Source organism: Psammomys obesus, unplaced genomic scaffold (genome assembly GCF_907164565.1).
Source record: "Psammomys obesus unplaced genomic scaffold, mPsaObe1.curated_primary_1811, whole genome shotgun sequence".
Lineage (NCBI taxonomy): Eukaryota > Metazoa > Chordata > Mammalia > Rodentia > Muridae > Psammomys > Psammomys obesus.
Window position 1 is genome coordinate 33,565,376 of NW_026596046.1, and position 22,996 is coordinate 33,588,371.

The following is a 22,996-nucleotide window of genomic DNA, read 5'->3' on the forward strand; positions in this document are numbered from 1 at the left end:
AAGAGTCGCTTAGATGTTCAATGACTTGCTGAGGTTACAGCTTCTCCTTGCAGAGGGAACTGTCACGGGGAACACAGCCCGGCATCTGCTCTGCATACACAGGTGTCAGCTCTACTGAGCGTGCACAGGAAGGACACAGGTCCGCAGGATGTACTTCTCCACATGCAAAAAGAGGAAAGAGGTCACCAGGAACTAGTGTCACCGGAACCAGCCTCAGCTGGCTCTAGTTCCATGTCTGGTCTCAGACATGTAACCTGCTTTACCGGGTTGCTGTAGTGGATACGTCGGGAATCGTTAATACTGTCAATCATACAAGGGTCAAGCCTTGGGTAGTGCCTGGGAGGGATTATGTAGGTTGGGTTATCTGAGGCAGGGAGACTCACCTGAACCAATTCACTGAATAAAAAGAAGAAAGTAAGGTCAGGAATGGTGGCACACGCTTTCAATCCCAGCACTCCGGAGGCAGAGGCGGGCAGATTTCTATGACTTCAAGGCCAGCCTGGCTCTTGTTACACACAGAAACCCCATCTCTCTCTCTCTCTCTCTCTCTCTCTCTCTCTCTCTCTCTCTCTCAGGGGCTGAGGGGCTAAGTAAGCATGGACACTTGTTACTCTCTGCTCCCTGATTTATTGTGACCTGCTGAAATGACTTCTCAGCCATGATGTGTGCTGCAACTATGAGTGGTTCTCTCTGAACCATGCTGCTTTGTCACAGCAGTGAGAAAAGTGGCATAGCCACTGGATTCCTGAGGCTCTCCGAGGACAAGCACAAAGCCCTGGCCTTGCCTCTGGGCTGCTGCCTGCTGAGGCCTCCACCTGCAACATGAGGTCTGACAGAGACCCCATCTCTATCGGGGTTACCACAGTGAGCCTTCAGGAACTGCTAACTTAGCTGTAGCTCCAGACTAAAGACCGTGGCCAAGATGAACACTTAGCAATCTGCGCTCACTCTGCTCAGCCCGGGGCCACACACATGTGCAGAGTGGGCTGATAATCAATGAGTGACTGCCTGAGCGCTTAAGAACAAGGTTTTCAGAGTTAGCTCAGCCTCAATATGAAATTCAAAACAGAAGACAGGCCTCAAATATAACAGGGAAATCACATATACTTTTAACTCTCAAAATAAATACTACTCAATTTTAGTTTATAAATACAGATGCTGAGTTTTCCTCCAATTACCAAGAGGCCAGCTTCACATGCCATTTATTATTGGTGGCGGTTGAACTTATCTAAATAACCGGTTAGGTCAGGATAAATGGGTGCCATTAGGACCGCTACGGAGTACAGCTGGGCACAGTCCTCCAACACTAATATTCTGAGGTGGGGAAAAGCTCTGGAATTTTTTATGTGGCTAAGGGGAAACACAGAACACAGAATTAAACATTCATTCTGTCATCTCTACAGGATGTTAGAACTGTCTCAACTCGGGAATACTGACGAGGTTCTTAGTTCAATTTCTACCCTATTTAGTGATTCTCCTCTAGTGAGTTACCAGACTGATTCAGAAGATCAGCGAGAGAGAAGATCATTCGGGAACCACTCTAAACAGGCAAAACATACTCTCTAGCTGCTGCATGCAGGCCCGCAATGTGGTAGGTTCCACCCAGGTCACAGGAAGTGCCAAAGGATGCCAAGCCTGGTGGCAAGCTCACCAGCATCTAAGGGCACCCATCACTGGCAGCCTGGGGCATGCTGAACGCATGGGCAGAGCCGATCGGGTCAGAGCAGTGTGAACCCCTGCATGGGCATCATGCTGTGGAGTAGCCCACGCTTACGGAGATGGATGGAAGGACTCAGAGCTCTCCACTGCTTTAGTGTCAGGGTCAGGCTGCCAGAACGTGCCTAGATGCATCTGCGTGAAGCCTCACGGCCACCCCCGGCCCCAGGGAGGTCACGGGTCACATGGCGCTCACCGCACTGACTCCTTTACCGTCTGGAGATGCTACCTCCCTGCGGGTGATGTCCTCCACAGCATCTCCACCTCTAAGATGGTCACGACCTCCGCTTGCTCCGACTCCAAAATGAATGAGAACACCCCGTGGGGAAGCCTCCCTCACCCCTACAAGTGGAAGAAGATGGACCTCCCTCAGACCAAGCCAAGCTCCCACTTGCAGGAGAGCTGTCTGCGTTCACTACGTGGGAGCAATGGTCTGAACCAGCCCATCCAGCCATGCAGCTGCTAGCTAGAGTTGAGCGCAGGCAGGGGGGCCTGGCCAGGGCACGGACATGGTTATGAGACCCATGAGTTAGGGAGCTGTGTGGGACAGCGTCACAACTGGGGACTACAGCTGTGAAGTCTGTATTGTTCTTCACAGTAATGTAAACTCAGATGAAATAAACAGCAACAGCTAAGCTACAGCTATGGCTTTTGTTCAGATTAGCCCTGTCATGATGTGACATGAAGAGATGTAGAAAAAGAGAGGGGAAACAAAACAAAACAAAACTGGGGGGAAATCAGGTCAAGTGAAGTCAATTCAATTTTTATTCTCCTATACAATACATGGATATGCGAATAAATTTTCTTTAAGAGCTTGCAACCCTGAGGCAATGTCTGTGGGCACATAATGCATAATGCAACAGCGAATGAAATCTGAATGCACAATGACAATGGACTTCAAAAACATAATTTAGCATTGTGAAATTGCACATTGTCTGTGCTCCATCTACTCTCTTAATCCAACTACCTCAACTGTCTTGCACATCCTTCTCTACGTTCACTCTGTCATATATAATGGCTTCCTTCTGATTGAAATGTAGTGAGTTCACGGGATTTGTATCTAGTGGGTCTTTATCTGGGGAGTGTATTGCCAGAGGTGTGCCCAATTTCGGACCACGGCATCTGCCCACATAAAAACTTTGGCCCCAAAGGAAGCTGGCTGCCATCTGACTGTGGTAGCTGAGGTTTCTGAGGGTCCCCTGGGATCCACCACAGGGCAGTTTTCCATTAGGGTATGGCACAGTAGACAACATCATTTTCGCTGGTTTTAGACCAGTGACTCTACCACCCCGGCTCTCAGGATGCCTGGCCCATCGTGAGAAAGCAGGACAACAGCAGGGTCTGTGGGCTGACCGTGGTACTCGGGACCGGGGGCCTGGAACAGAGACCACCACGCTGTCTCTCACTCATCAACCTAACGCTTGGGCACAGGTCTCCCAGTGGTGGAAAGCTTTTTTTTGAATATTCCATTTTGCAGTTTTACAAAAGATGGCGAGGGCAAATTCTTATGAGAAACTAAAGGTGAGTTCGTTCTATTACATATATATTATCATCTTCCCTCTGAGGAGAACACAGAAGTGTAAATATAGCACAGACAAATGCCTATAAGATGACTCGAGCTGTAAGCAAGAGGGTGACCTTTGCCTGGAAGCAGCCAGGCCTGGAAAGCGAACCTCACTGACTGGCCCCAATGGTACCCGATGACCCTGAGTCCCCTCTGTTCCCAAAGTCAGCCTTTCTGAGGACTCTCCTCCACCGAAACTCATTTGTGTTGGAATTATTAAAAAGGTTAAGTGCAGCTTGGGTCTGGTTCAGGGCAGTGGCTCTGCCCTGGTCCTCCTGTCCGGCTGTTCTCTCACTTATCGGAACTCCTGCGCGGCCGGCGGAAGCTGGACACGTTTTCGCTGAGGGCATAGATCCTCCGAGAGAACTCCTCAAACTCCCCCAGCACTTGCTCGTCACACTCCACCGCCACCGCGCTGTCCACCGGGATGCAGCTGAGCGCTTCCAGCTGGCCGCCCGACGTGAAGCCCGTGGCTTCCAGCCCGATGACCTCTTCTGCTTGCTCCACTGCACAGCACAGCGCAGCCGAGGGGGCCGGGTGGCACTGGCCTGGCAGCAGGGCGCTGGCAGGGCCAGCCTGCTCGCCGGGCAGGGCAGTGCCATTCACGGCAGCCAGGTGGCCTTGTTCTCGGCTGGAGTCCGCATTTCCATGGTCTCCACTTACGCTGCTGGCCAGGTCTACTCCTGTTTTCTTGTTTTCTTTGGAGAGGTCCAGGGAGGTGTCCAAGGAGGAGGACAGTGGGGTGATCTTCCTCTCAGGGTCTCCCATGGTGGGCACGGCCACCCCGGGCTGTGTCAGTGCTGAATTGTAGCTGGGAGGAGGGGTTTTGTATTGGAGTCTCTCGTTCTCTGAGCTGGCCCGTTTTCGATGTCCTTTATCTGGTGATATACCCCCAGAGAAGCCTACATCTGCACCCCCAAACATGGAGCTTTGTCTCTTTGGAACAGGGATGGCACTGGAGATGTGATGTCTGTCGCTAAAAGACAAACGAAATGAGGAGTTAATTTCTGCTTCAGAACTCAGTTTAGACCTTCCGGGACAGAGACGAAAAACAATACATTTTAGATTTGAGATTTAAAAAACAAGAACAGAGACCCAAACAGAATTAGATCATTATCAGTCTTAGATGGTGTTTGTTACAGCATTTAAAACAAGAGGCAGCACAAAGCACGCAGGGTCTCACTTTGGTGACTTCCTTCAAGGCGGGTATAAATTCATTCCATCTATTTAAGACAAGAATGCCCAAGGTAGGATGAGGGACAGAAACCGTGTCACTTGGGGAAGGGCTGAAGGCTCTGGACAGACTGGCTCTGCAGAGAAACGAGCGATGGGCCCAGCCATGTCTGCGGATGTGGCTGGGCCCTCAGGGCTCTCACGCTGGCCTTGACAATCCCATCCTCTGAAAAGCGCTCATGCAAGATGAGCTGCCCGAGGTAACTGCTGACGGATGGCCTTTCCAACACTCAGGACTCATCTGCCAGCATCAGACAGCCACACAGGGAGCACCAAGGGAACCCTTCTTTCTCTTTAATAAAGCATTACCATGGGAAATGGCTTCTCTTTTACAGGGCTGGTCACATACGTTTTTATAATACGTGGTCTTCAGTGCCTACTCTGAGCCAGGAATAATAATCACTGTCCAGCCACACAAAACTTTAGAGTTTCTTTAGGAATCTCACACATATCATTCCACTTAGGCCTTACAAAGGCATTGTCAAGAACGTAGAGTAAGTCTGAAATAACAGATAACCATCGGTTAATGGAGGAGAGCGCCAGACCCTGGCCACGGTTGCAACTTTGCCAGGAGAGCCCGCGGGGGCTGACTACAATTATAGATGTTGCTGTGTTGGTGAGGTTAACTTCACTAAAACCTTATCAGCCGATGGCACAAAGACGCATGGGCCATCTGACTCTCGTCCTTCAGAGGAGGACACACACACAGAGGTTAGGGGGCCTGTCAAAAGGGCGGCCACCAGGCAGAGCTGAAGCCACATAACAACAACTGGCTGCTCCTAAGCTAGGTCTGCGGCAGGAGACGGAGGCGGAAGTGAGAGGGAGTCTCCAGGGAGCTTCCGATCTTTCGAAGGAGGTTTGCAGTTATTCTAGCAACATGATTTTCAAATTAGAATTTGTGCAGTCAGGTTAAGTGCTCCGACAAAGGTCAAGGGCCCTGAGGTGGCTCCTGTGTGCAGGGACAAGCCTGCAGCCAGCTCGCCACTTGCTACTTCTTCTGTATGGATTACGCTCTGGTCTTTCAGGCTCAGGAAAAGGCACTCCAGAGGTCCCTCCATCGGCACTCTAGCACGGTGTCAGTGAGCTTCATAATAAGAAGTGCTCCCTGGGATACACATCAAATTGGGCAAGTAACTTTTTAGTTCTTAAGAAAAAACCCCAACAAAACTGAGCAAAATCGCTGGCCTGTCTAGGTCTCCGGTTACTAAGACCCTTGCCGTCAAACCCACTGTAACTGGCTATACATTTCTGGCCAAGCTTGTTTTCACTCTCTGAACGAGTCTACAGACCAGGCAAGACCACACAGCACCAGCAGCACCAGCCTGCCGACTCGCCATGGTAAGCTCAGGGCAGGGAGCTTAGGAGAGGTCACTGGGTGCAACCAGAGGCCAGGCCCTTCCTGGCTGCTGACTGGGAAGGGTGAGGCCCTGATACCCTTTCTGTGTGGCTCCGGCACTCCCCCTTCACTTCTGGCTCTGCTCCTGTGTTGACACATGCAGGTGCAAAGAATAACCATCCGTGCTTTGCACAGGGCCGGAAGGATTCTGTGGCCCTCAGTGATATCTACTTTCCCCACAGCTCTCCTTGACTTTGCACAACAGGAAAGTGAGGTGATTTTCCTCTTACCGGCTACAATGGGAAGGGAACAATAATTTTCCTGAACATCCAGCTATGACGTCCTTAGCACCCTGGAACCTGTGCTTCTACTGTGGGAGAAGACAGGCTGGTGAGTGGGTTATTCAAGGCTAGTGACCACACGTGCCCTCGACTCAGGCTGACCCACAGCCTATGCTGACCATTATGTTCCAGAATCTACCAATCCTGTCTGCACCCTAAGACCAGTACACACAGGCTGAACGCCGCAGACTCCAAAGTCTGGCCATTCACTCCTCATCTCACGGTGGACTCCAAGGCCGGGGGCAGACTCGGGTGTTTTCTGGCATCCATTGTGACATTCTTTCTGGATCACTCAGGTACTTATAGGAGCTCAGGAAATGAGAGTGTCTGATACAAACTGGAAAATTATCAAAAACATGCTCTCTTATAAATGGTAGGAAAATGAAGCCAGATGTGATGAAGCACATCTGTAGTCTTAGCACGTGGGAGGTTGAGGATCAGCAATACAAGGTCAGCCCCAGCTATACCGTGAAACACTGTCAGCTGGTTTTGAAAATCAGTAAGGAAGTCCACAGACCTAGGGCTTATCATTTTAGCCAACTCTTGTCTTTTCTCTTAGTTTTGAGCTATGTGAGATGAAAACCCTTTAAAAGAGCTTAATATTAGTCTTTTCATACAATTTTTAAAATGCAGAACAAAAAAGGCATTTCTTGCTAGCTGGGCTACCAATATGAGCCTGTATTGCTAAGCACTGAGTGAGTGGAGAGCTGGCCGGGTTTTCAGGGCCACTGGGCACAGGGCGTGGCTGCTTTTGTCCCTCCCACTGACCAAGTTCCCTGCTCATCTAAACCGTGGCCCTGAGGACTGCACAGCAGGCACACAGGCAAATGCCTGGTGGGCGCACTTCGTTTTGTTCTGTGAGCCCGGGGCACTGAGTTATTGGAAGTCTCAGACATGGTATGCTTTGTGTGTGTGAACTTTGCAATATTAATTTTGGTCACTTGGGATGGGTGTTTTTACACTTAGAGTCTTAGCGATATTCCAGATTTTTAAGATAGTGGAGATCTGAATAGCTAAGGCATTAAATGATGACATTAAAACTATACATTAACTATGCATGCATTTAAAATTATCACAGTAATTTATATTCTCAGGAAAACAACATAAATAAAAACTACATACAAAAAACCCTATTAAAAGCTATTACCCATCAAGTAACTACTGTTAATTTTGGATGTTTTCCTTTTAGACTTCAATTTTATGTATGTTTAATTAAAAAAAAAACCCACATAATTCTGTATCCTGCTGTCATATGTTATTAAAACCTCTGGGTAAATATCATTTTAAAAGGCTGCTTTAATGAATGGAATGTTGTAATTTATTTAATTATTCCCTCATTTTTGGGATGTTTCTAAACGTTTTACTGTTAGAAAACAAACGGCTGTTCATATCTCATAGGCTGATGAGCTGAGTTTGATCCTGGGATCCAAAGGGTCTTTTGGGTGGGGGTTGGGGGACTGACAACTTAGGAAACTTGCTCAGTAAATACGGCAGTGATGAGAAAGGCTCGTAACTGACTAAAAAACAGAGAGAATCAGGTTTGACTTAAAGTTCTTTTTGTCTGTTATAGCCTTGCTTCATGATTATTTCATCTGACTAAAGAGTCTGAAATTCAACTTTACTAATTTAAAGGTTATTGACAATTTGCCTATCAAATGAAACTTGTACATTATATAAGCTGTGACGAAAAAATGTCTACATTTAAACTCATAGAAAATACACACACACACATACAAAATCAAGAGGCTATGGATGCATCTCAGTGATGAGAGCATTCAAGCTTAACATGGGACACGGGTGAAACCCTGGGTTCAATCTGCAGCGCTGCCAGTGGGAAAGAGGGAGGGAGGGAGGGGTTGGAGAGGAAGGGAGGAAGGGAAGCCAACCTCCCCAGAGCAGCAGTGTGAGTGCAGCAGGAAACATGGTAGCTCTTCCTGACATGGGCCCTGTGTGTTCTGAGCCCTAGACTGTGGGTGCAGAGCCTGAGGTTCAGGGATGCTGATGAGTCCACCTCCTTTCTTTAGTCATTTGCCCTGAGAGAACGGGTCTCTGTCCATACTGGAAACAATGGATCTGGGGTTTAATGCTACGAGTAAAAAGAATTTATTAAAACAAACAAACAAACAAACAAACAAGCAAACACAATAGCTTAAAGCTATCCTATTTGCAGATTTACTGGGCCACAGTGGAGGGAAAAAAAAAAAAAAAAAAAAAAAAAAGGCAGAGACTGGTAAATAGCCCAAACATACCAAGGGCAGCTAAATGACCTAACAGCAAACACTTGCTTTTGGACAGAAAGGACTTTAAGAGTCAAACATCGGCATGGGAAGGAGCCAAGTGACTTGGAGTTTAAAGTCAAAGAGGACAGCCTGGTTAGCGTTGCTCAGAGTCTCAGTTCTCTAGATGAAGGTGGTGGCTGTCTCTCTCATTCTGGAAGCCCTCCTCCATGGCAGCCAGCCACCTTTCCTCCTCCCCATAGCTCTATCTAAAAACAAGTTCCATCTGAATGTCCCTCTATTTAGAGTTAAAACTTCCCCATTTATTGTTTGTATGACCATGGGCAGTTTTTCCCTTTGTATAACAAATCATCCAACCTGGCTTAAGACTAAATAAAGTAATAAACGTAAAATCCTAGTACATGTCTGTAATCCAGCCCTTGGGAGATGGAAGCAGGACCAAGCTACATGGCAAATTTGAGACTGTGTCTCAAGAAACCCTCAACTGAAACTAAAACAAAACTGAAACCAACAAAATGAGGCATCAAGGCAAGGGTAAGAGAGCTTGAAAAAAAAAAAAAAAAGTGCTGAACAAAAGTTTTCCCCGCTGTGAATGGGCAGTTTCTTCCTGCTTGAAGTATGGGATGGGGAAAGCTTTGAATAAAGCAGAAATGTGTAATGCCCTATTTAGATGATCTACCAACTGCTTAGGGACCACAAGAACTTCCCAGAATCCTTTGAGGTCTACATTCCAATTGTCCCTGAACCCCCAAAGCATCGTTTTTTTCTCTATATATTTAGCTCATGGAGAGATTTTTGTAAAAAGGAAACCTCTATTTCCCTGACCTAAATCAAGAAGCCTGGCCAGCAATTTAATAGCCTGAACATGAACACACTGAGGTGACACCAACCTCTGAAACAGAAGAGCCTAGGCTGACTCTGCTGTCCTTGTCCCACCACCGTTCTCCCTGCATGGTTTCTGAATGAAGCCAGAATCTCCTTTGAAGAGAAGCCATTAGGAAAGGACCCCCCGGCTGGGGGCGGGGGAGGAAGGTATAGCCCAAAAAGGGATTTGTCCACATCTTCTGCTTGTCTCTGGCCCTTCTGTAAATGGTTATGGCAGTGCATGACTGGCTACGATGGCCCAGGCATGTAATCCCCGCACTTGGAAGGTGCAGGAGGATCAGGAGTTTAGTGTCACCGTCAGCGGCATACTTTCTGAATTCAAGGCCTGCCTGGGATTCAAACCACCACCACCACCACCACCAGGGGCTGGAGAGGTGGCTAAAAGCACTTGTTGTTCTTCAAGAGGACTGGAGAGTTCAGTTCTGGGCACCCATAATGGAAGCCCCACAACCACCTCTAACTATAGCTCCAGGGTGTCCATGCTCTTTCCTGGCATCCTCGGGTACTCGACACGGGAGTCCATGAGCTCGAGTCCAGCCTGGGCTGTTTTAGTAAGTTCCAGGCGAGCTAGGGCTATACAGTGAGTGTGAAAACAAAACAGAACAAAACAAACAAGGTAGAAATCCGAGTAGCATGAGTTGACCCTTCTCTGTCTTGGCTCCCAGGACTTCAAGGTCTCTGCTGCCACCAAAATGCCTACATTTGCTCTGGAGTTCTCTGAGGGGCAGAGGGAGGCTTGGAGAGCATGAGCCGTTCTCACACCAGTTGTGGACAGAAGCTAATTCTGCTGCGAAGCCATTTAAAACGTGGGGGGAAAGATAAAATGGAACAAAGAAAAACCATGAGCAGTTACTCCATCAGGAGAGTCCTTGAAGCTGGGCAATTCCTTCCATTCTCTTTCAGACTCACTGAGGAATGTTTTATCTGTCTACATCGGGGGCTCTTGCTGTGGAGTAGAGGGGGAGACTACAGCGCTCGGTCTCAGATAAGTTTTCCCTCTCTGCAAATGTTTCCTCTGAGGAACATTATCAGACCACAGCTGGTCAAAACACTAAATCCTGATTGTCAGGATCTGAGCCAAAATCTACAGCTACAACTCAGAAGAACAGGGATACTTAGAAAGAAAAAGAGGAGAGAAAGTGGTGGGGGGGAAGAAGGAAGACAATTTTAGATAATATTTGATCTACTCTCTCCCCCTTGCAGCAGCCCTGACCTCACGGCTCCATGTCGCGGTGTTTAGGTTGGTGATCAGCCATCAGGGTATTTGAAGCTCTAGGCACTGCTCTGTGCCAATATCATGTCAACTGTGCTAAAAAGCAATAATCGTTTCTCACCTTCTAAAAGATTACTGCTAAAATAATGTAGAGCAATGACAGGGCTGCGCCCGGAGCCAAAAGCAGGTTGCCAAGGCGAAGCTGAGGTAGGATTACGTCTTTTGGCAGCTAAGAAATTATGACATAAAGTTAGTTTAAAAGAAAACAAAACAACCTCCATAAATTAGACTACTATTCTCTCTTCAAAATTTAGCCAACGGTGGGATTTATCTTTCTCCTCTCTCTCTTTCTGATCAAGTGGAAGCCAGGGCCTCCTCCTGTGGAAGCCAAATTTAACAGCTAGATCTTATCTCCCAGGAGAGCTCGGGGTTAACAGTAGTAAGCAGGGTCTCCTGGCCACGGCCAGGGATCCAAGGGCCTCTCACCATTACCAGATAAGTGTGAGTGTTTAATCTTTGCCCTGGATGCTAGCAAAACCTCTAAACAAAATAAAAATAGAAACAATCTTGGGCCCAACGCATAGACTGAAGTGTGTGCCAGTGGCCACCTTTCCCCTGGGCTCTGTTTGGAAGGATTCCTGCCAAAGTCTGACTAAAATAAGCAAGTATCATGGAAAGGTAGCGCTGAACAAGGGGCCCTTAGACGGTTTCAACTAAGTTGTGATGGAGAGGTGAACCTGGAGAGGACGGAGCCCCACAGGCAAAGGACAAAATAAGCAGCAGAGCAATCAGTTTCCCAGGATGTGATGGGAGGAGGCTGGCAATCAGGTTTCCCAGGCCTGGGCAACAGGACCCAGCTTAAGGGAGTGGCCTCAGAGCAGGTCAGGGACGGATGGTGGGGAGCCTCCTGCCCAAGCTCTACCTCAGAGCTGGGATGAGGGATACGCAGAGACTGTCCATGGGGCCATGAGGAGGTCCTGGGTAGGTCAAGTCAACTCCATCACCCATCAGCTTTCATGTGAGGAAATCAGGGCGAACTAATATACTGAAATTTCAGTCAGGCAGTGGACATTAGGGGGGCTATAAAATGGTCTGCAGGAATAGACACAGCCCATCTTGATGTCATTTATGTGGAGTGTAAGTAACATCCTACAAGAGAACATGGAAAGAGGTCCAGGGAGGACAGCTGGGGACCCGCAGTGTCTGAACTGCACTGGGGTCCTGGGAATAGTAAACTTTATGCTGAAAATGAAGAGGGGAAAACCCTCTGCCATTTGCCAGGGAAGCCGGGGAATAGCAGTCTCTCAGAACCCAGCCAGAGAAGGAGCCCGACAGGGAAATTAAAGTCCTGGCTCCAGAAAGCTCTCAAAATTTAAAACCAGCCTTGGAAGGAGCTGAAGCAAGCTCCTGAGGCCAATGACAGAAACTGTGAGATGAAGTCTTTGAAAGATATGCTAACACCGAGCTACCATCAACTTTCTAATAAACGGACATGAACTGAACCACGGAACTCAGCTGCGTGTTGCTCTAACAGAAAACCAGACCGCTCTGCCTCCACGGTGAGAGGCGCTACGGCCCTTGGCAGAATCCCTTCAGTTACAGTTGTCCCTCAGTTAACCACCGCTTCAGAGAGGACTGAGGGCTCTATGAGTCTGTCCTTTGGGGTCCACTGTGCAACTAAAGAGGTGTGACACAAGCTAAGGATCAGGTTGATCAATGCATTCATCCTCGCTCCGGTATAACTGAGCATCTACTACATACAAGCAGAGCACTAGACTCAGGAGCTAACAGCAAGGGAAGAAGCCAAACTCGCTGTCTTCATGGGGCTAGGTATGTGCCTTAGAACCCACGCTGTGTGTTTGCGTGTTTGCGTGTGTGTCTGTGTGTGTGTGTGTGTGTGTACATATGTACATGTACGCCTGTGTACCACATGGCGCTTGGCCCTCAGAGGTCAGAAGATGGCTGGAGCAGGCAGATGGCTGGGAGCCACATCTGTAAGTGTGGGTGCTGGAAACTGAACATAGGTCCTCTGGAAGAGCAGCAAGTGCTCTTAACCGCTGAGCCCGGACCTTTGCTTCTATGCAAGTTCATTTCTCACACATATGTTACAGTAACAGCCTACTAACTCAGTGTGTTTAGGCAAGGATGAATTTACACACACACACACACACACACACACACACACACACACACACACACACGAACATGCAAGCTCGAATGCTCAATGGCTGCTCTGGAGACGTCTACCCTGCAGCTGCCGCTGGAGAGCAGGAAGTGCCCAGAGTGGCTGCGGAGAGGCTGCAGCGGGGCTGTGCAGAGGAGGAGAGGCCGGAGACTGGCAGGACCCGCTGGGCTGGACATGACAGGGAAGGAGGAGGTATGGCGGCTAAGAAGCTCCGTGCGCTGAGCAGAGAGACTGGGATGCCACAGGCTTATGGCGCCTGCAACAGAGCTCAGAAGCCAGCACGGGCAGAGAGTATGCTGTGCCTGAGACCGAGGCAACTGGATTGAGCCTGCCAGCAGAACCAATGTACGCAAGAACAAAGTGAGACAAAGGAGGGCCCGAGTCCTCGCCCGTAGGAACAGAACTCTGGTTTTCCAGCTCTTTGCTTTCCCTGTACTGGGGATCAAACCCAGGGCCTTGTGTGTGGAAGGCAAATGCTCTACTACTGAGCTATGGCCCCAGCCCAACTCTAGGTTTAAGATCCAGTTGAAGAGTATGAGCCTACAGATGACACCGGGGTGCAGCTGAGGGACAGATGAGAGCAGCAGGCGTGATGCAGGGCTCCCTTTCTGGAGCAGCAGATGGAGGATGTGTGGAGCGCACTTTACTCTAACAGCGTGAGTGTTGAAGCTGGGCTCTCTGTGGGCCCGCTCGCATCTGAGGGCCATCTTCAGTGACTTCGCCCCTCAATCCCTCAACTTTCCCAGCTGTCGGTCCCCGGGGTGGTGAGAGAATGATGGAGGGTTCCCGGCCTAGCAACCGCCATCTGGTTAGCTGTACGGATATCCGTCAGTACTCACTAAACGGGGAATCCACGGACAGGCAGCACAGGGAATGATCTTTACAGCAAGCCCGAAGTTGACAGTCTCGGGATTGTATTCTAAACGAAGCTTAAATCCGAGGATTAATGATCAGTGCCCATTTTTGGTTGGGTCAACAAAGAGCTTATGGCTAAGCCCACCCGAAATTTACTGTAACGATGAGCTCTGGAGACCGCTACCTGCTAGTCCTTGTTACGTGTGTTAATGGGGCCTCCTGGAAAACAGAGGCCTTTCAAGTGGCTTTTCTGTGAGTCCTCTCCACATTCCTATGGATCTAAACACCCTCCAAACCCGACTCAAGCGCCACTTCTTTCTCAGAAGCTCTGAGCACGCCTGTCTGAGCAACCTCGTGGACACACCCTGACTGCAGACTTGTCGCTGCCACTCAGCTGTGCAGTGTCACTTGGGTTTCAAGATGCATTTCCGGCAGACATGGCGGAACCTGGATTTGCTGCTTGTCAGTCTGTGAGGTTCTGGGTAGTGAGATGCACAAAGAAGGTTCCCATCATTACCAAGTCTCCTGCAGCGAGAGAATAAAACAATAACCAGAGCGGCCCAGTGTGTGCTATGCACATTACGATAAGCAGGGAGCCAGCCGGGTGCGCCAGCAGAGGCGGCACCTTGGAGGACGTCAGTCAAGGAAAGAAGAAGGGAAAGAAGACTATTTGAGAATGAGACCATGAATGAATATATTAGTGCGCATGCGTGTGGGTGTGCATGCCTGCGCACGGATGCACAGGGAGCTAGAAACAATGGGAGGGGTTTTTAAGACCAAACTACATGCAACCTGTGCATGTCCCAGCTGTGGAGGCAGGCCTTACAAACCAAACTCTAGGCAAGACACCTGGCATTCTGTCTCCTGCCACTTTGCTACTCCTCACTGTACAGAGCTGGCGGTGCAAACAGTAACTCGTGCCTGGGGCTTCAAATGCAGCTGGCATAATTTGAGGTGTGGCAAGTCTGAGACATGACAGATTTACAGTACGGTAAAGTATCTTAGTCATCATTTTAAGGGGCGCAAGTGAAGATTCAGTGGTTAAAAACACTTGTTCTTGCAGAAGACTGGCTGAGCTTGGTCCCCAGTGTTCACAGGGTGACCTAGAACTCCTGTCACTCCAGGGGCAGGGGATCCAATGTGCTCTCCTGGCCTCTGCAGGGACCTGGACGTACCTGGACATATGGCACATGTAAGTATGCTCAGGCACACACATGTAAATAAATAAATCTTAAAAAAATAATTTAAGTAGTGAGGATACGTTAGTATCATTTTAGCTAGATAATTTGGAGCTTATTTGAGTTAAATCAAATAGATTATTAAAAATTAGCTTACCGATTTCCTTTTGCCTGTTAAGATGCGGTAGCCAGAAGACTGCTGTTTGCATTTGTTGCCCATGTTATTTACTGACTAAGCCCTGACACGGGGTCCTTGAAACCTGCCTGCAGTGACAGTGTTTTCATCTCTGCATTTGGCGGCTACATTTTTATGTCTTTAAAATTTTATTGAGTAGATATTACTTTATACCCGAGAGGAGCACACAGAAATTAGACACAAACATTAAGAGTAAACATCTTCAAGCTGGATCAGACTCGCTGGTGGAGAAGACCGCCCCACTGAGCGAAAAACTCCCTGTCAGAGGCAGAAAGTCTGAGCACAATGGATGCTGGACAGCTGTTCTCCATCCCGATGGAAGACAGAAGAAAGCGGAAATGGGTGTTAACCGCGGGAGGGGGGCTGTAAGTTAAACACAAGGAAGAATTTCCTGAAGTGAGGGTGTTTAAGCTCTGGAATGAGTTATGGATGGAGCCTGTCCCCCAAGGTCTTTTAAAGTTCCACAGATGCCCACATGCCTTGTGTGTCCTTGTCTAGAGGCAGGGAGATGGCCCATCAAGGCTCCTTCGGAAATAGCTATCTTAAGAGCAAATAACTCCAGTAAAACTTTCTTTTTCATTTACTTTTAACCAGGCTCCGCATTTAGTATTCGGATGCCAGCCTGAGAGCCATTCTCTCAAAAGCAAGCCCATGTGATACTAAATAGTTGTCTTGAGACTTCAAAGACAATGTCACCTGATCTAAATTTAAAGACTAACAGCAGCTAGCTGTGTTTTCTAAGTCCCTTGGAGGTCACCTGCCAGAGCCCAGTCCTGAATTTGGTAGAAGCATGACTCCGGGAAAGGATGAGATGGGGAGATGAGCTCGAAAAATGTGAGACTTTCAACTGCTCTTACTACCATTGTGTCCAGTGATTTTAAAGTACACCGTTGCTTATTGTAGACAAAACTTTACTGAAACATCTTTCCCCAGATGTGCCAAAGCTATAGTCAGCCTGGTAGTGCAAACCAGTCATCTCAGCCCTTGGGAGGTGAGGCAGGGATCAAGAGTTTAAGGCCATCTTGGGCTACACTAGACCTTTTTGTGTCTAACAACAAACACCCAGCCTAAATGCCAGAGTTCTTAGTAACAGCCTTCTCCCTACTACTTCTACTGAAAGCTGTTGAGCTCTTTTTTCTCTGTTTGTAAAGGAAAGCAAGATAGCAGCATGCTGGAGCAAAGGCAGGAGGACTGCTGGAGGGTCAAGACTAGACTGTCTTTCCCTGCCACCCCTGGGGAGGTGGGGAAGAAAAGAAGCGTGGAGGAGGAGCAGGATGGATAAGAAGCATGGTACATGAGGAGCATGAAGGATGAGGGGCAGGGCAGATGGGGAGCATGAAGGATGAGGAACCGGACAGATGAGGACAGGGGATGAAGAGCTGGGTAGATGAGAAGCAAGGAGAACGAGGAGCATAAGGATGGGGCACACGGGCAGCAAGGGAGTGGAGAGCCTTATCAGTGAGGGGAAGAGGCTCTTCTACTGCATCACAGCCACTGTGAGTGAACACTGTGTGGGAATGTTTTGAAAGGCATGCCCTTCCAAAGTTAATTTGCCAGAGCTCCTTTAGATTAGAAGCTAACCGATATGAACTAGGCCCAGGCAGCACAAACTTTGTTTTTAATTCATCCTTTATCTCCTGAAGAGTACAGGATTCAGGAGACCCATGAATTGTCAGATGCACGAAAACTTAACTCCATTGCTTTTCAAAATTTAATTTTATTTATGTGTATGTGTACATTAGTAAGTGCAGTACCCACACAGACCAGAAGAGGGTGTCAGATTCCCTGGAGCTGAAGTTAACAGTCAGTTATGAGCTGCCTCATTTGGGTGTTGGGAAGTTAACTGTGGAGCCATCTCTCCAGCCTAGCTTATTGTTTCATATTGTTCTTTTTAGTTATAACCCCCTTGGCAGACATATCTGATTTGTCCTACACGTCTATGCTTAGGAAGCGAGGCTGGCACTATTAATATCAATAAATATAACTGATACAAAAAAATTATGAAATTTAGGTGATACAGCAGAAACTGACACCCACATTTTCTGATTCCCAAGCCGAATACTGTCTTTGTTGTATCACCTTGTCATGCATGAAGGGGATAGTAAATTTATGCTTTAAGATCAGGAAAAATTAAATTTAGAATAAAAGTTTCCTCGAATACAACAGGACAGATGGCTTTGAACTCATGTTTTTGTCAAGTCTTACTCTGGAAAGTAAAATAAACAAGTACAGCATTCAGGAAACACAAAGACTACAGGGGAGTGGCAGAAGCCAGAATGCTGGGCTCTCTTCCTGCTTCATAACAAGAGAACAGGGACTGCTCAGGACTGTTCTGACTCACAGCTTCTGCAGAGCTGAGGATCTGGTAAGCTTCCACCAGAACACTGCCTGCGTGGCCACGTATCATTCTACAAGACTCGACCTGACTTTGGGGGTGTCCCTAGGAAGGTAATGGGTGTCAGGATAATGGTGACAGTGTCAGAGGGCTGGAGGGGGAGGGAAGGCGCAGAGTGGACACCAACAGGCATGGGGCATCACGGTGTGTGACAAGACTGTCCTCGGTGATCGTCAGGTGATTCTGGCAAGCGACATGCGTCTCAGTTTTCTGAGTTGTGAAATCACGATCATTACTCTTGCCCTCATCCTCTCAAGGTTGTTGTAAGCATACATACACGCAGAAAGATTTTTAAGTATGAGGATTTTTAAAAGAAAGAGGGTAGAAGCTACAAGTGTGTGTAGGCAAACAGAACTCATGGTGCTTTTCTCTGAGTCTGCAGAAAGGCATTAGGTGAGCTTGAGAGGGAAATAGTTAATAATTTTATACCATTAGTGTTTAAGGGAGTAAGCCATTATATAAAGAACACAGAACTACATGAATACCTATACTTGTAAGATAAACATGGACTTTAGAAAAAAAACAAAATACCTATGACAAAGAATGAGTACTTTTTAAAGACAGAGGCCATAACCATGAGCTGCTTGTCCATTACACATTCATACTCACTCAGTGCGTCACGCTGGGTGCACCTATGTGTAAATCCCGATAGCACCACCGCCAGCTAGGTTCTCTGACCCTCTCTCCATTTAACTGCACCAAGTAATCTTATCCCAGTGGCTCTCAAACTGTGGGTCGTGACCCCTTTGGGGGTCCAACTATCCTTTCACAGAGGTCCCCTAAGACCATTGGGAAACACAGATATTTACATTACAATTCACAATAGTAGCAAAATTACAGTTATGAAGTAGCAATGAAGATAATTTTATAGTTGGGGGTCTGGGTTACGGGTTGCAGCATTAGGAAGGTTGAGATCCACTGCCTTATACCAAGTTCCCGACACCCAAGTCTGTTCTGTGTTCCAAAACTATTCCAGTATCAGCAATTCAGGGAAGGCCCACAGTCTTCAGACCAGCCAGCGAAGGACTTCCTGCTACGACAGGAAGAGCGTTTTATCCTCTTATTTTTGATGATTTATTTTCTGTTACCATTTCCTCACCTTGGTTGGACTGTACGTGGCGAGAATGCCACCAGGTGTGCATCCCACAAAGAAGACAGACATGTGGCGCTCACTGCTCCGTGCCAGGCTGGGGCCGCACAGGGAAGATGAATGCAGGCACCAGTGCCACGCTGGTGGCACGTGCACGAAGAGGGGCCTGAGCTACACTTGACGTGTGAGCATCTGAACAGGGCAGTGAGTGGACTGTTCTAGGCAGTAGGTGCTATGGGCAGAAGCGGGTGTTGTGTCTGGGGTCAGCTGAGACGGGCGGGAGGGCCAGGGAGCCGCACAGGCAAGACCCTGTCTGTGGACATCACTCCCCAGCTCCGTGCCGGCAAAACCAGCACACGGCTGTCACCCGCCGCACACTGCAAGCACATTCCTCCCTGACCGCAACTCAGCCCTTGAGGCAGCTCTGAATGTGCCCGTCAACTTGGGTCCTGTAGCTGGTAGAAAAAGGAGAGAGAAAGATGCATAGATGCATTCTCGGGACTTTAACCAAAGCTTGTGGGAGCATAGTCTCTAAGCTGAAGTCCTGCTGCCCAAACTGGCATCAGCTGGCAGGTTTAGCTGGGTTCCCGACTAGGAGGGAAGGCAGGGACCACTGGAGAAAGAGTTGTCAAAAACCAGTGGGAACCATGCCCATGCAACTGTGTGCGGGAAGAAAAAGGGCTCACATCAGGACTGGCCAGGTAATGGCTGACAGGATTGGTTAAAAATTCTGTAATATATGAGAAAAAAAAAATCACTTCATGAAAAGAGCCTTCATCACTGTCCTTTCTTTACAAAAGCAAACAAAGCAAGCTGTCATATAACTTGGACGCTTCCCTAGGAATTCGATGAACCCACTGTTCCTATGCCAGCTTGCGATCCTCAACACCAACAGGACAGAGCAGGATTCCTGCAGTGGGAACCACTGTGCAAGTGTTTCCTTTCCTGAAAGATGTTAAGTCTCCCCTAGGAGCTGAGACATTAAGAGTCTCTCCAAGGAGGAGGTGAGTTTGTTTGGCCTTTGCCCTAAGGAGAGGGAGCTGAGCTGGAGGTGGGGTCAGGAGTCCCCAGTCTACAGAGGCTTTGGGCAATTCTCGGATTTCCTGAGGCTGAATCAGCTTGCTCTGGCTTTGTTTAGGTTTGCAGAGCCTGGCTGGCCTCCTGCGGTGGTCTGGACTTGGGACCATCAGGGAGCATTCACTTTTCCAGTACTGTGTCTTGAAAATAGTGGCCCATTCTCCAAGAGGGAAGCAGAAAGCAGCCATTACCCCACATTCGTGTTAATGTGCTGGCATGGCTGGCACAGAGGGCACCACGTAAATGTTAAGTTTAGGGCTTAATGGCTTTGCTATGTCCGTGCCAGGAGACTTAGATCCTCTTTTATTGCTGCAGGCCCATGGGTCAACGGCACTCACAGTCATTTAATTTCTCTGCCTTAGAACTGAGAGTTGCTGAAAAGACAGTGTTGCAAGTGGGGAAGGACAAGCCGAGTGGCAGAAGAGGCGATGACATACATATACGGGGTAGATTGTCTGCAGGTATCTCAGAAGGCCCTAATACCTACACTTGAAATAATTTGCGGTGACGTCTCTCTCCTCTCTCTTTCCCCACGCAGAATGATGGCAGAGGCACGTAGAGCCAGGGAGATAAACTGCACTGATGCTGCTGTATGGATGAGAAAAGCTGGTGCTCAAGGGCAGGATGAGTAAAAGGCAAAAGACGTGGGGAGAGAAAGGCAGGAATTGGCAGAGGCTGGGCACATGCTGACCATAATCCAGGACAAGTGACCATTGTTTTGGGGTTGCCACAGCGCTTAGCAGGTACCTAGCTAGATAAAAGGAATTTTGGCACATTGATAGAGCAGGGAATCAGATCAAGTGAGTTTAACAAGGAACCAGACCTAAGCATGACAGAACACAGTCCTGCACTCATTAGAGACATCAAACCAGGGTTCCCTCAACACACAAAACCTACTGGGCTTTTGCTTATTTCTGTCAGACCACTAACACATAAATGAGCCTTATCCCATAGGAACCTCTCCAAAGAGCAGGGGGAAAAGATCCTCATTTTATTTTATGAGATTGTTGCAACAGTATGATGTCTGCTCACGTTACAACCAAAATTAGACAAGGAAGGGTTTTTTTCTTTGTTTTGAGACTGGCCTCACTCTTGGCCGAGGAAGACCTCTAACTTTTGATTCTCTGCCTTCACTCCCCAGGGCTGAGACTACAGGCGTGTGTGACTACACTAATCATACATTTGAGAGAGAGCTAGTGGTAGGTTGGCCAGTCACCTGTGTTATGATATATTTAAAAAATGATACCACACATACAGCAGATCTGATATGAAAGGTTTACTGGATGGAGGCAGAGAGAGTACAAGAGAGGAGAGAGGGGGAAATAAGCGGCAGGGGTCCTTTTATCCTGGGCCACAGGCCGTGGTGACCAATGATGACATCACAGGTGCCTAAACAGCCTAGGAGTGGGCTAGTGCATCAGCTTGTGAACTAACAACCTGGAATTTGTGAAACTATAAAATAAAAATGGAAGGAAGGACTGTCTCATTTTACTCTGGTTGTCCTCAAACTCACTGAGGATGACCCTGAAATTCTGACGTGCCTCCATCTCTCAAGAGCTGGGATTATAGACATGTGCCACCATGCCCAGCATGAGATACCATCTTTATTATTAATAAGGCTCAATATCATTAAGTAACCAAATGACTCAAACAAAATTCCAGCATAAGATTCTAAGTTAAGCCTGGCATTTTACAGACCCAAGAGAGCTTCACACTGCTTCAGAAAGGCTGAGCACAAGGCCCTCTTCCCATTTGCCTAGGACCTGCCTGGGCTCTCTGGCCCCTCACTCTCGCTACACAACTTTTCTGTGGGTGATTTAGGGGCAGAATCTGCATGATTTTGGCTCGGCATTCCTTGGACCCTGCCAGGCAGTCAGCCGACAGCTCTCTGCAGTGCTGAGGGCCTCCTCTGTAGGAGAGCTGTGGCTCTCCAGATCTAGTGTTCAGGGGAAGTTTAATTTTGACTGATGTCTTTGCAAACCCTTTTTATTACAGATCTAAAGCCACATTTTCCAAGAGGTTTTATCAGTAATAAAACTGACATTTTGATTACGCTAGTCTGTCTCTTATATCCTCTCTCTCAAATGGTTCCAAATGTCAAGGGAGAAGAGGGATGCCATTTATTGCACATCCTCAAGCCACAACCAGACATACAGCAATTACATCTTATAATAATTAAGGAGGAGGTATGAGCCTCTGGAGAGAAGTTAAACAAGGAGACAGAACAGGAAGGACGGAAACAGAGCACTGGGTACTCAGGAGAGGTGGTGCTATCCATCGGGGGAAAGAGTTGCCGCTGCAGTAAGTGATGCAGGCTCACTTTGGGCTTAGGATGGGGTCGACTCTTCTGGTGATGAATCAGGTCAGGCTGTGGCTGCCTCTTTGCCACTATCCTATGTAGCTTAACACGTGTGTGTTAGGTATCTCCTGAATTCCATGCCTCGTGGGCAGGGACCCTCCAGAGAGCCTGGCTCAGAGTTGCAGAGACGGGGACAGACAAACACCTGCAGCCACTCTCGTCAACACGAGTACTGTTATTATTTTACACTCAGTCTTGGTTCTCGTTCCCTGCATCTAGGCACTGAGGTCAATACCACGCTTTGACAGCTATTTTGATATTCTGAGTAAAATTCTTTCAACAGCTGAGCACTTGCTTAAAGCGTTTCTTTGTAAAGAAAGATGTCTGAAATCTGTCATTCCGAGGGTCATACGCAGCAAAAATAAACCCCAGAGATCAACCAGAGCTGTCCTTTTCTCACTATCCTCAGGGCCCATCCTCACGGCACAGGAGACAATGAAGCCAGAACTGCACTTTTCCCCTTCACATGTCACTTAATCCTCACAGCAAGCTGATGAGATGAGCGGGCAAGGATACAACCCACCCCCACCCCCACTCCAGGACAGAAGCTTCAGGATCCCTAAACAGCACGAGCCCACAGTTTCCACTTACACAATTCGGGTGAGTCACATCAATGTTGCGGCTTTAAGCAGCAGCCTGACTTCATTTGGTCCCCTCATGACCAAACTCGAGACCCACTTTAGCAGCATCCCTGGGCCCAGACATTATTCTAGCTGCTGGTCCTGATGCTCATTTGAGGGTCCCATTCTTTCCTTGTTCTCCCAGGAAGTCAGACTGGCCACCGTCTCAGCATCACACCCAAGGATCCCTCCCCCAGATGACTCCCCGTTATTACTTGCTTCTCCCCCAGAGGGTGCTCCACCGCCTCAGCCAGAGTGGAGCTTAGGTTACACGTTATGATGGCTGCCTAATCTTTTCCTCAGATGTCTCACGGCAGCCGAAAGCCCAGCAGGCAGGCGCAGAGCAATGTGGACCCTGGCAAGCTTTCCAGGCGTCTCACCCACATCCCAGACGTGGGAGTCAGACCTAAAGATACTCACCACCTGACCATCAGTCCGTGCTCCATGAAGTTTTTCAGGTTAGGGAGGGTTTGCCTCAGGTCTGGAGTCACCAGGCCATGCTGGTATCTCAGCTGC

At 48.2% G+C, this 22,996-nt stretch overlaps 1 protein-coding gene across 3 annotated transcripts in view; it reads right to left on the reverse strand.

The window, feature by feature from the left end:
* Window positions 1-2,458: 2,458 nt before the first annotated feature.
* Uvrag (UV radiation resistance associated) overlaps window positions 2,459-22,996 on the reverse strand; it is a 263,208-nt gene continuing 242,670 nt past the window's right edge. For 2 of the 3 annotated variants that reach the window (XM_055623512.1, XM_055623513.1), the window contains 2 exons: window positions 22,901-22,992; window positions 2,459-4,256 (listed from right to left, as the gene is read on the reverse strand). In XM_055623512.1, the coding sequence (XP_055479487.1) occupies window positions 3,572-4,256; window positions 22,901-22,992 (777 nt within the window). In that variant the 3' untranslated portion in view covers window positions 2,459-3,571. The remainder of the gene's footprint in view (window positions 4,257-22,900; window positions 22,993-22,996) is intronic. The other variant, XM_055623514.1, reaches the window with a different exon arrangement.